This window comes from Hemibagrus wyckioides, linkage group LG05, assembly GCF_019097595.1.
Source record: "Hemibagrus wyckioides isolate EC202008001 linkage group LG05, SWU_Hwy_1.0, whole genome shotgun sequence".
NCBI lineage: Eukaryota > Metazoa > Chordata > Actinopteri > Siluriformes > Bagridae > Hemibagrus > Hemibagrus wyckioides.
The window spans coordinates 11,312,530-11,327,210 of NC_080714.1; the positions used below are offsets into that span (position 1 = coordinate 11,312,530).

Here is a 14,681-nt window from a genome sequence, read left to right on the forward strand (position 1 = left end):
GTTTTTTAATTTTCTGACTTATTCTGAGCTTATAGAAATCATTATTAAACACATCCTTAATCTTAGGTTGTGGATTGGAATGGAGAATGCCTCGGTTTAAAGTTAAATTACAACAAACCAAAACTAAAACTTGTAAGGAGAAACCTAGGTTTAAGTTTAAATGGAGTTATGTTCAATCATTTCAGTTTCCTATATACTTAATAAATTAAGAATAGTCAACCCTCTAAATTGTGATCAGCATCAGATTATACTTATATTAATTATTAATTGGAGTCAGATTATCATTATACACAGAGTTCAAAGTACAAAGCCAAATTCTAATAAATTAAGTAAATTCTTCTAGAAGTGCAAAGGAAAGGTAGGACACAAGATCCCTTTACCCACGCCGCTGGATTACGCCGTTGGGCCAGTGGGTGGTCCTTACAAGGCACATCAGGTAAGTGACTGACTTTCCACACCTCATCTATAGCACAGATTTGTGAACCTGTATCCCAAACTGCCTGAGTTTGTTGTTTGTGTAGAAAACATATAATGAGGCATTTCCTTCCTGAAAGCTCCCTCACAGATGTTCTCCTTTTTGTCACATAACATCTTATTTACATTTGGATTTCTCATGTGTCTGAGCTCCACACTTCTTAATACCTGGGCATGTATATAGTTTACAGTCTCTTCTGTGTGTTGGCCAGTGGATTCCTTGGCATTTCCTTGAGCAGTATAGTGTGGTTTTACAAATAGAACAACACATTAGTCCTTCATTTTGCAGGGTTCTTCTTACCTTGTTTTCCTAATCCTCTGCCTTACAACCTGCTCTGAAATGCTCAGCTCCCACATCTACACAATGCTAACAGAATTCCTCACCTGCCTGTACACAAGAAAACATCTCAGCAGGGGACGTGGCACTGGGTAATAATGCTGTGTTGTAAACCTTTGTTGGAACTGAGCTGTGTTCCTCATCTGTCCTGGGCAGGATGTTGGTTGGTACTCCTGCATTACCGTCAGTACCTGCCAGTGGTACAAGTGCACACACACACAAATGTCTCATCTGTATTTTTTAGGTGTTTTATTAGGTTTTAATTTGTTACTATCTTAAGTATATCATAAATCTTAACAGGAAAACCTTATTGTTCTAACATCCTGCCATTTTACAGCTACCCATATACCCCTTGCACACCTTGACTGCTCAGACTAATGTTAACTAACATCTGTATTTTAATCTAATTTCTGAGACCTTGTATTAAGAGGCATGTGTGAGTAGAGTGACAGATTCTTTTAAAATTAAATGAATAATTAATTACAAAAAATGACAACATTAGATAAATGTAGCAGTTTTTTACTTAAGTTTATTTGGTTACAAGTACTTTTGTACTTTAACTCAAGTAGAAATTCAATTTGAGGACTTTTTTTAACTATGGTATCTCTACTTTCATTCAAGTGCAGGAGATGTGTACTTTGCCCACCACTGTCAAGAGAAAATGGTTTACATTTAAAGGATGCAATTACAATAAATTACAGTAAAATCTGTCCCATATCTCTACAGTAAGAAGATGACACCTCTCTTTAGTGTTACACAGACCTTTTGGGTGTTCAAACCAAACTGGTAGTATTCATATATTTCATGGAAGAAGAGCTTATCTAGAGAAATGTGCCTCCTGCTGCTAGATCAGAATACTGCTCCACTAACAGATGATTGCAAAAATAAAAAATTCATAGGTTCATATTAACTACAGTACTGATTTCTAAATATTAGGCATCACTAATATTGTGTTTCACTGCTTTAGTTTTGTATAGCATGTTTTATGGCAGTGTAAGAAAATCAAATGCAAGTTAGAAAATTAAATGCAACTCATAACAAGAAGCATGTTATTAAAACAGCTTAAGACAGAAAACATAAGCTAAAGAACTGCCTACCTCTTGCATGGGTTTGTAAGCTGGATTAGTAAAGTCCTCAAAGCAACTTGGGATGCCATTGTCTAAGTTTTTTCAGCACAAGTGTACATCTCTCAGGGAAAAAAATTTGAGACACATTTTACAGATGAAGCCATTTTAATCTAATTAAAATAGTCATATTACTTTTATCTTATCTTTTTTATGTAGAGAATGTGGAGTCCTTGTTTGTCTGATTTCCAAATCAAACTGTAGAATAGTCAAATTCAAATTCAAATTTTATTCGTCACATACAAAATCATACACAGTATGACATGTAGTGAAATGCTTATTACGACTGTCCTACATTTGAAGTATAAAGTATAAAGTAAAGAGTGTGGACAAGAAAAGTATAGGGATATAGGTAATAAAAATATAAATGGAAAAATAGGAAGAATAAAAACTATCTTAGTAGAAATTAAAGACATGATAAATTATGAAAAACACCAATAGTTACATAAAGCCGATTGTGTATCGGATATACATATACAAATATATGTGTATATAAAAATATAAATATATAAAAATGTGTATATAATATAAACATAATAATATAATACAATATATTATACACAATATATTATATATTATATATATAATACAATAATAAAATAATATAATAGTATAATAATATAATATTTATAACTATAATATGATAATGTAATATAATGTAATATTTATAATATATATATATATATATATATATATATATATATAAATATATATATATATATATATATATATATATATATATATAAATATATATAAACATCTATAATATATAGTATATACATGTATGTAGATAGAAAAAGTCAAATATAAATATAAATGTAATGACAATAAATAATACGGTATGTAAAGTGTCAGTGCAGTATGCACACAAAGATGTCCAGTGAGTGTGGTTATCTGTGGAGTCTGAGACTATTGTGTATGAAAAGTTCAGGAGCAGTTTCTGAAATACTAGCCAATTTTTTACCAATACCTGTGCCATGCTCATTGTCACAGAGATCTCACATTTTTCCTCATTCTGTTATTTGATGTACCTAGATTTTATTGACTAATTAGATAACTGTATGAATGTGCAACAAAAAAGCATTACTCTTGACTTTTCAACAAACCAGATAACTGTAGGGTTCTATTCACATTTGGTATCAGTTCTTGCTCAAAATCCCACACTCGTGTGTCAACAAATAACTGCTCCTTGGTAAGACTTCTTTGTAATGGTTTTCTCACATGAACAATCCGACACACATCGAAAGGAACTTTATAGACCCGTCCAATGTGTTTCAGGCTAGAATGCACTGAGGTTTGTATCACATTCCTAGGGTTAATGATCATCTTTGTGGGGTTGTAGATGTTTTTCCTTTCTGGTTCTCTGTAAATGTGTTCCATGATATTGATACCAGGAATACTTTTCCATTCTGGCCGGTGAAACTTACCAGTTTCTTCAAACTGAGTCTTGGGGAAAATGTGGTTCTCTATGAGAAATACAGTCACCTCTTTATGCTCCTGTTGCAGAGCCTCCATCAATAATGCAAGGTTAGCATATTTATAAGGCATGATGATCTCATCAATGTCATTCAACAGGACATATTTGGACTGATACATGTGTCTGTAAATGCACTCATTGAGTGTTACCAACTGGCCATAGTACTGGATGTCCCCTTTATGAATTTTAATATTCCATCCTGCAGATGGCTTAAGGAACTGGTCAATAGGCCATGGCACAATCTCTAGAAATCCTGCTTTCTCATAGTGCTGTAGGAGCTTCTCCAAGTCAGGACCACAGCCGGTGTTGTAGATTACAACTCGTTGTACACCAAGAAGCTTGTACATCTCCATAGTTTGAGCAAACTGCAGAACATTATTGTAGTTCCCAAAAAGGTTGGATATACAGATGGTGAAATTGTACTTGAATGAGTTTTCATTCACTCTGTTCTTTACTGGCAGGAAGTCTAGGTTATTAATGTCTGTGTGTTCATCAGCTGAAATGGCAATGTGGGTTGCATACTGGGTGTGTTTGCCCTGGCACAGCACATCTGAAGCACCAAATGGGAAGCCAAAATGATCTGTGTGTATCTCAATTTCAGCCGCAGTAAACTCGCAGTCTTGATCATTGTTGCAGAAAATGCAATAAAGTGGCTGTGTACTGTTTCTTTTGATTATGCTGATAACTCTTATAGTTTTATTGAGCCTGTGATCAAAGAATGCAGACACTGCAAAATGGCTTGTGTTTTTAATAGGGATTATAGAATTTATAGATTTTGGAATATTGTGTACATCCGAATTATTGTTTTTTGGTGATAGTGTGTCTGCATATAGATTTCCAGCAATGTAAACATCAGTCTGGCCAAGAATATGTTTCCATTTTGAAATCAAGATGCCAGTTAGAACACTAAAAATGATGAGGAAGATAAACAGTTTCACCTTTGTGTATGCCATTTTAAGCAATCATCCAGTTTGACCCCTGTAGATTGAAATAAAACTATTGTTAATACAAACATCTTACAATAAAAATAATGCATTTAGAGATTTTATCCATTACTGCACATAATTGTATCAAAAAGCATAATAATAAAAAAAGATGACAGGGTATTTATAATAGGTTACAAGTCTTCCAATAAATTGGTTTCAGATTTTTAAATATCTGTAGTATCACCCATCCCTAATATAATTCAGTGCTAACAAGTAAATGCTACTCACTTTCATTATGTGGCCAGAATCTCAGTTACCACATCTGAAACTGACAGCATTCTACCAATGACCATTCAGTACTGAGATTCAGTTCTGGTACCCAATAGTTACATTTACATGCAGCCTAATAACCTATTATTAACCTAACCTGTCAGTGCAATTGTGCAAATGGTAATCATCCCTATACAAGTCTACCCCACAATATTTGTTTATAAATATTTGGGCTCTCAGACTAATGATAAGTGATTATGAAAATGCCATCAGAGAGTGCCACTAATTTCACTTCCTGATGAAGTACTTCAAGTTTTGTTCCTTTTCATCCAATATTTGCTCTACTTTTTAAAAAGCTTTGTCATTTCTAGTAACTATTTTTTTAAATTTTTTATTTTTTTTAATGATTAATGGAATACTCACAATTACACTATGTAACATGATTTTTGTTCCTGGGTAGTGAATGACATTTTCCAATTACTCTTGATGAAATGATAAAAAAAAATAGCCATTAAGCCCCTTGACGTTTTGGTTTGGGCTTTTAAGAGAACAAAAACCTCAAAATTAGCCCATTTTACTAAAAAAAAACTGCCCAAAACTAACCCAAACTTTCATGGCTAAGATGGTTTTTTTCTCTTTATTTGGGTTACAAAGAATGGGGAAATAACACTTATTTCCCAGGAACAAGAAAAAAGTAAAAATTTGTTACATAGTGTTAGCTGCATATTTCCTGAAATATATGTTTGCTAGTTGTATATAACAGCATTACAGAGTATCTTACTAGAAAGTCAAACAAGTTTGAGTACTCATGAATGCGGACTCTGAAGTTCAGACCACGTTTTCAAGGCAAGATCAAATCTAGACATTATTATAGCAAAGCACTGATTTTATTTTTTTTACAAACCATTTCTATATGGATATAAAGTACTGAGCCCCATTAAGCTTTTCAACCTTTTACCATGTGTCCCATAGAAAATTACTTGATTTGAATAGTCGCTTTTCTTTTATTCAGAATGTGTGGGTTGAATATTTAGTGCAGGATCTCTGATGGCACATCAGAGCGCAAGATACCCTTTTTTCTGGTTTCCAAAGGAAACAATAGAATGTTCAGAGACAATAAATAAATAAATAAATCAGTCCATCTTGTCCCAACATACATGCCACCATCAAATTCACAGAGATCAGGTTTTTTCTTTTCTCAATCAGTAATAAAGATTATGCTAACTGATGATGTGAACAACAACCTAAACCTTTTATAATAAAAACAATTGATGAAATTTGAATAAAATGATAAATAAAATAAAATAAAAACTGCTCCTTGTTAAGACTCCCTTGTAATATTGTTCTCACATAAATGATTTGACATGCATCAAGAAGAACCTGATTGACCTGTCTAATATGCTAACCACAACAAAAGAACCAGTGCTATGTTCTATACCCAAACTGGAATGGATAATCTTGTTTGATTTTTGCGTGTGTTTGCTTAGGGTGAGGCTTTGACAGGTTTACAGATTTACATCATTACAGCTTTGCTTAGGCAAGCTATGTATAATCACTTCACGTTGGGATTTATTATTGAAGAGGGTTTAATAGAAATTTGGTGTTTGAATAATTCAGTAAATGTGAAAAAACTTTTCAAGTTGACAGATTTAGTGATTTAGTATTTGCTTATTTTTATTATTAAAATAACTAACAATTATAGTAATAATAATATAATAATAAAATAATATAATAATATAACATATATATATACCTTATTCACCCACAAGAATCCAAAATCCAAAACTACTCTCATGCTCTCTTCTCATAGACACACACAATACAAAATCTTGACTGTGTTTTAATGTCATTCACTTGCTTTAAACCTTCCATATTTCACACACTGTGGGAAGAAACATTCTTTTATATACAGCTGTACAAAATATTATATAATATTTAAGCAATGAAATCTTTTACTCCCTAATACATGGTAAAAACTTTATAGTTTTACTGTTTAGCATCTCATGCACTTTGGAGCGGTCATCAGTTCTTCCTAGCTAGCAACAAATGAAAAACAAACCTGAAAATTGCAGAATCCTTCAGGAGTCCCACACTCTTGTGTCTTCAAATAACTGCTGCTTGGTAAGATTCCCTGATAATGGTGTCCTCACATGAATGTTCCGACACACATCAAGAGGAACCTGATAGACATGTCCACTGAGCTTCAGACTTGAATGCGTCAAAAGGTTTGCATCAAAACCAATAAATACATACACCAACAATAGTGCTAGCAACCAATGGGGCAGCAAAATGCCCTACATAATAGCATAGTAAATCAGAGCCAAAACTTCCCTGTTCGCCTTGTTTCCAAATCAAACTGTGGAATATTTAGAGATTTTATGCACAGCAACAGTTTACAAGCAATGTTTCTCTTTAAAATATTTAATCATCTTCATGAATCATGTGATTAAGAGCTGTGTCTCAAATTAAACACTCTGACATTCTAAACTACCTAAAATAACAGTGAAGATGCAGGAGACTGGTACACAAATCAGTCCTTTCAATAGTTTTAAAAGTCACAGAAATGGTTTTAAAATTTCAAACCATAACAGGACTATAACTTACATGAATAACTATTACTGCACTTTTATATATGCAATATACTATCATGGACAAATTGTTGGTTTTTTTATTGTTTACAGGATTTGGTAGGCATCCTTATACATAAACAATTACACAATTGTTACAGAACTGAATTTGGGTAACCAGACCACTGTCCATCAAAGCCTGACATGAATATCTGCTGGTGCTGGTCAATATTAAATTCTGGGGCAAAAGCAAAAGTGATGGTGGCAGTTAATCCTTGACTCATACATCTATTAATTCTTGGGACAAAATGGCCAAGTTTTCAGACATCAGTGAGGGAAATGTGTGTGGATGGATCCCGCAGCAGGGTAGCATATTTTGGGATGTGTGTCACAATGGTTTGGCTGAGAAGTTGTTGCCTGGGTCATCAAAATCAGCTCCATGGCACATCTCAGTGTAGGACACGTTCCTTGTTACATACAGGTATCTGTTTACTATGTTACTAAATGTAACATAGTATTGTTCTCCAGGCATATCACCCTGTAATCAGACATACCTCCCTTTTCAGTGTTACTGATATCAGGGTCGTAATTTCCACTGGGGACAGGGGGGACATGTCCCCCCCACTTTTCAAAATCCCATTTGTGCCCCCCCCCACTTTTCAAATTGGTTTGTTACGATTTTTTAACCATACGCCGTCATCGCCATGGAGGAGCAGGACCGAGCAGGACACAGAGAGTCTGCCTGTGTCAATGTGCGCATCTGCATCTAGAAACATCGCATGCACACTCGTTAAAAATAGCTGACTGAAAGGTATAATGAACAGATATGGCGGTAGCGGCACAATCAGCGATGAAACACCAGAAGCAGCAAATGATGACTTTAATGTCATCATGGCTGAAAAGAAAGAAAGGAGATCAGGTCAGGATAATCATATTTATTGTCTACACCATGAAAAACGAGTTCACTTTAAACCGTGCACTTTCTCTCAGCAATGGATAACAAGCAGACTCATGTTTATGCATAAAAGACAATTATTAAAGTAATGATCAACATTTTCATATAAGTACTGTACATATTAATGATGCTGCTGTCTATCTGAAATTGATATTATAAAATAATGATGTAACACACACAGTTCATAAAAGCTTTTTGCTTTTTCTATTCTAAACCCCTGCGGTTTGGTGGATGTGTCTCTGATAAACGTCCTGTTCAACAAGTGATTTATTTTACATTTTCAGGTACAGCGGTTAGTTTAAAATAAAAGTTTGTTTAACAGTGGAAATTGAGTCTCACATTATTTAAATTTTATTCACACACAAAACAATAATAGTGAACATTTTTGACTTTTTTCATTTTTGATCATTTTTGAATGATTTTCTCAAGTCTTGGTGATCGGCCCCTATTAAACAATAAAGAAAGTAAGACATTTTTTTTGTATACATAGCATACTATTCTTTTTGACAGAAAAAAATAGGCCCTAAATGTATGTTCAAAAACATTTTCCCCATTTTGTTACAAAAATGTACTGTATATATCAACAGTTGTTATAGTATGCAGAATAAATACAGAAATACAAAACTTCCTTTAGTGGATGATTTTAGGGCAATGTAGGGAATTAGGACAGATCTTTATAAACTAAGGGACTTTTAGTTAGGTGCATGTACAATATGAAAACAGAGATTCTCTAACTGTTCTGTAGTGGAACTCTCTTCTGCAATACTTCATATTTTCCAGTCTTTTTCACTTTTTTCCACATATTTCGCACAGAGGGGTGCACATGTACAATATTTAACTGATATGACAAATTATTTTATATGCCACCCCCATATTGTGGCCAACTTAGTCCACAAAAGAGAATAGTTTCAGCAAGAATAATTTTACAGGCAGGATTCAAACACTTTTTTTGACTTCACATTCTGACTTTACATTCAAAAGTACTTAGATAACACTGAAGAAACAGGAAACTGGTACACAAATCAGACCTTTCAATAGTTCTAAAGGTCACATAAGAGGTTTTACAGAAGTGCTTTGATGTGTCTATCAAAAGTACATCTTCATGCTAGTTCACTAGATCAGGGACTAAGAATAAAGTTGAGAATCAGTTGATTTACAGTATATGTTGGTGTTAATTACAGAATATTAAATATAAAAAAGCAGTGCAACACAAACCAATAAACTAAGTCGGTCTAAACAAATGTCTCAGATGACAAAAGATGCCCTAATAGCTAGTGCTTCCCTTATTTGCTGAAATAACCTTAATGAGACATTTCTTGTAGCCATCTACCAGTTTCTGACATCGACTGGTTTCCCCCACACCTCAATGCAGAATTATTTCAGCTATATGATAGATATATGATATAGGATTTAGATCTGGGCTTCGACTTGACATTTCAGAATTCTCCATTTTTTATTTTTCAGCCAGCCCTTGGTGGATTCACTGGTATGTTTTGGGTCATTGTCATGTTGCAAGGTTCAGTTCCACTTTAGCGTCAATCTTTTGACAGATGGTCTTACAGGTTCCTTAGGCACCGTCTGATCCAATGTATAATGGATTCTATGATGGTGAGCTGACCAGGTCCTGATCTGTCCAAAGCACATTATTCCAGAAGTCTTGGCCTTTGTCTCTGTGTTCTTTGGGAAACTTCAGTCTTGCCCTCATGTTTTTCTTAGACAGCAAAGGTTTTCCCATACGTGTTATTCACTTCACCTGTCATAATGTTATGGCTGATTATTGTATAATATATATGTGTTTTTTAAATAAATATATTGAAAGATTCAAGTACAGTGAGGGAAAAAATTATTTGATTCCCTGCTGATTTTTGCCCACTGACAAAGAAATGATCAGTCTGTAATTTTAATGGTAGGTTTATCTGAACAGTGAGAGACAGAATAACAACAAAAAAATCCAGAAAAACACATTTCAAAAAAGTTATACATTGATTTGCATTTTATTGAGTGAAATAAGTATTTGACCCCTTTGCAAAACATGACTTAGTACTTGGTGGCAAACGCTTGTTGGCAATCACAGACGTCAGACATTTCTTGTAGTTGGCCACCAGGTTTGCACACATCTTACATCTCAAGCAATTTGGACCCACTCCCCTTTGCAGATCCTCTCCAAGTCATTAAGGTTTTGTGGCTGACCTTTCAGCTCCCTCCACAGATTTTCTATGGGATTAAGGTCTGGAGACTGGCTAGGCCACTACAGGACCTCAGTGTGCTTCTTTTTGAACCACTCCTTTGTTGCCTTGGCCGTGTGTTTTGGGTCATTGTCAGGCTGGAATATCCATCCACGACCCATTTTCAATGCCCTGGCTGAGGGAAGGAGGTTCTCATCCAAGATTTAACGGTACATGGCCCCGTCAATCATCCCTTTGATGCGGTGCAGTAGTCCTGTCACCTGGAGATGGTGTACTTGGGGTCATAGGCAGCATTCCTCCTCCTCCTCCAAACACGGCGAATTGAGTTGATGCCAAAGAGCTGGATTTTGGTCTCATTTGACCACAACACTTTCACCCAGTTCTCCTCTGAATCATTCAGATGTTCACTGGCAAACTTCAGATGAGCCTGTACATGTGCTTTCTTTAGCAGGGGGACCTTGACTATGGTCCCAGCTGCCTTGAGATCATTGACAAAATCCTCCAGTGTAATTCTGGGCTGATTCCTCGCCGTTCTCATGATCATTGAAACTCCATGAGGTGAGATCTTGCATGGAGCCCCAGACCGAGGAAGATTGACAATCCTTTTGTGTTTCTTCCATTTGGGAATAATCGCACCAACTGTTGTCACCTTCTCACCAAGCTGCTTGGCGATGGTCTTGTAGCTCATCCCAGCCTTGTGTAGGTCTACAATCTTGTCTCTGACATCCATGGACAGCTCTTTGGTCTTGGCAATGATGGAGAGTTTGGAATCTGATTGCTTCTTTCTGTGGACAGGTGTCTTTCATACAGTTAACGAGCTGAGATTAAGAGCACTCCCCGAGAGTGCTCCTACTGTAATCTCAAGTCGTTACCTGTATAAAAGACACCTGGGAGCCAGAAATCTTTCTGATTGATAGGGGATCAAATACTTATTTCACTCATTAAAATGCAAATCAATGTAGAACTTTTCTGAAATGCGTTTTTCTGGATTTTTTTGTTGTTATTCTGCCTCTCACTGTTCAAATACACCTACCATTAAAATTACAGACTGATCATTTCTTTGTCAGTGGGCAAACGTACAAAATCAGCAGGGGATCAAATCATTTTTTCCCCTCACTGTAATATAACTAAACAAATGAAACCAAAGAAAAGTCTTTTTTAAATGATCTGTAAAATGTAATTTTAAAAAAATCCAAATTCTTTGAATCTTTGAATTGAACCAGTGTTAATGGATTCCATTTACCACATGGATTTACCAATGTTAATTGATAAAGACTTAAAAGCACTTTTATAGAATATCTGCCAAATGTCAGAAATGTAAATGAGACAAAATTTGAAATATTTGGTTGTAGCAGGAGGCAGGCTGTTTGCTGAAGGGTTGGAGAACAGTGATGAGTGTCTGCAGCCAACAGTGAAGTATAGTTCAGTGCCGAGAAATACAAGCAAATATTTATCCATCATGCAATACCATCAGGGAGGCATCTGATTGGCCCCAAATTTATTCTGCGGCAGGACAATGACCCCAACATACAGCCAATGTCATTAAGAACTATCTTCAACATAGAGAAGAATAAGGAGTCCTGGATGTGATGGTCTGGCCTCCACAGAGCCCTGATCTCAACATCATTGATTCTGTCCTGACAAAGATTTGAGGCAGGCTACATCCACAAAGGATCTCTAGTTAGTTCTCCAAAATGTTTGGAACAACCCACCTGACGATTTCCTTCAAAAATTGTGTGCAAGCGTGCCTGGAAAAATTGCTGTTTTGCAGACAAAGGATAGTCACACCAAATATTGATTTGATTTGGATTTATGTTCATTTACTTTCTATTTTGTTAATTGATAAAAATAGACTATTAACATGTATATTTTTAAAGTATTCTAACCTTACAGTATTTTTTTCCACACCTGCCTAAAAAATGCACCAAAAAAAGGCTGGCCTTTTTTGGCGAGTTCTGAAAGGGAAGAAGCTAGAGAGAAATTACGCACAAATCGTTAGTAGTACCCTGCCAACCCCAGAAAGGCACATACCTGCTTCTTGGTTGTACAGTGTCGTACAGTGTATGATGCGGTACCCCAGGTACTGTGCCTTGGTCAGCCCCAGGTGGCACTTGCATGCATATGCCCATCAGCTTGGCTTTCCAGAGCTCTCCCAGGACCTCCCCCAAACAGAGCAGGTGGTCCGACCATTTGGTGGAGTGGATCACAACATTGTCAATGTGCGGCATGGCATATTGGCAATGGGACCTCAGGAAGATGTCCATTAGTCCCCATGCAGACTGAAGGGGAGAACTCGCTATTGCCAGTGGCCACTGGTGATGTTGAAAGTGGGCTTCGATTTGGCATCCAGGGCCACTTGCCAGTACCCTTTGGTCAGGTTGGGGGTTGAATTGAGTTGGGGGTACAAATCTCTGATACATGGTTAAGTTCATTTCAGAGACAAAGACTTCCTAGGGCTTCAGCCCAACAACAATGGGGCTGGACGAGAGGCTGTCAAATTCCTCGAGCTCTCTTGCGATATTGCAGAAGGTGGCTTTCTAAAGTGGGACCACCATGGGGCATCTAGTGGTATAATCGACGATGACCAGGATGTACTAGTGATTCATCCCAGTTTTTCCAGTACACTTGAAGTCACATGATCACATGGTGTCTTTCAAAAGGCTTACCTAAAGCAATGTTAACTTGTGCCTATTAGGGCAAAAAATAAATAAAAAAAATCTTACAAAATTACCTGAAAGGTGTACCCTATATTACAAGCTACCATATGTTTGTTTTTGGAAAGTAATTACTGCTACAATTATCTCCACTGGAAAAATAAGAGGGGCTATTACAGCCCCCAGACAGATGCACTTATACACACATAGATACACAAGCGTGCATGCTTATTCACAAATCCCACACTGCCTCCTCATCTCTAAAGTCTGCTGTCATTTGTCCTTTTCCACAACTCCTCCTCAGGTGGGTCAGAGGGGGAATAGCAGATTGAGCTGTTGCGAGTCAGTGTAGGTTGGAGAACAGATTTTTCTGTACATGACTGATAAAGCTGCACAACAGCTCATGGTATTACAACTTATTCACCCCCAAGCTGTCAACATCCATGAGTTAGCAGCATACCACTTAAGCCTGGTCAAGACTTTTCTAAAGATATTTCAAAATAACATACTCTTTAAACAGTAAAGGAAGTCCACAAGGGTCTTGCATACAATTGGAAGGGGATGGATTGAAATTAAGCTTGCAGACTAAACCACTTAACCAAAATTAAGGATCACTGACCAGCTCACACTGACTATATACAAACATACAAAATCAGTGAACTGTATATGCACACCACACAAGTGATTGTAGTCTGGGCTACACTTCACAATATTTGACCTGAAGAGATACTCACCAAAGCACTTCTGATACCTAATTTCTGTCTTCTGTCTATCATTTGAGTAACTTAAAATTTGGTAAAGTCTCTTAAAAAAAAAAAAAGAAAAAAAAAAGTGGATATTTTTCAACTATGAGCCAGCAGCAAATTAGAAACAAATCATTTAGGTTCAGGGATGTGCTACACATTACAGCAAATGAATATATATATATATATATAGTCCCCTTATACACTATATTGCCAAAAGTATTCGCTCACCTGCCTTGACTCGCATATGAACTTAAGTGACATCCCATTCCTAATCCATAGGGTTCAATATGACATCGGTCCACCCTTTGCAGCTATAACAGCTTCAACTCTTCTGGGAAGGCTGTCCACAAGGTTTAGGAGTGTGTTTATGGGAATTTTTGACCATTCTTCCAGAAGCGCATTTGTGAGGTAACACACTGATGTTGGACGAGAAGGTCTGGCTCTCAGTCTCCGCTCTAATTCATCCCAAAGGTGTTCTATCGGGTTGAGGTCAGGACTCTGTGCAGGCCAGTCAAGTTCATCCACACCAGACTATGTCATCCATGTCTTTATGGACCTTGCTTTGTGCACTGGTGCACAGTCATGTTGGAAGAGGAAGGGGCCAGCTCCAAACTGTTCCCAAAAAGTTGGGAGCATGGAATTGTCCAAAATGTCTTGGTATGCTGAAGCATTCAGAGTTCCTTTCACTGGAACTAAGGGGCCAAGCCCAGCTCCTGAAAAACAACCCCACACCATAATCCCCCCTCCACCAAACTTTACACTTGGCACAATGCAGTCAGACAAGTACCGTTCTCCTGGCAACCGCCAAACCCAGACTCGTCCATCAGATTGCCAGATGGAGAAGCGCGATTCGTCACTCCAGAGAACGCGTCTCCACTGCTCTAGAGTCCAGTGGCGGCATGCTTTACACCACTGCATCCGACGCTTTGCATTGCACTTGGTGATGTATGGCTTGGATGCAGCTG

The 14,681-nt window shown here is 36.7% G+C and overlaps 1 protein-coding gene across 1 annotated transcript; it reads right to left on the reverse strand.

Annotated features, from left to right (window-relative positions):
• Window positions 1-2,727: 2,727 nt before the first annotated feature.
• On the reverse strand, window positions 2,728-6,811 carry LOC131353299 (uncharacterized). The gene is made up of 2 exons (XM_058390242.1): window positions 6,668-6,811; window positions 2,728-4,390 (listed from the first exon to the last, which is right to left on the reverse strand). The coding sequence occupies exon 2, from the start codon at window positions 4,363-4,365 to the stop codon at window positions 3,019-3,021; it is 1,347 nt and encodes a 448-aa protein (XP_058246225.1). The 5' UTR covers window positions 4,366-4,390; window positions 6,668-6,811; the 3' UTR covers window positions 2,728-3,018.
• Window positions 6,812-14,681: the final 7,870 nt, after the last annotated feature.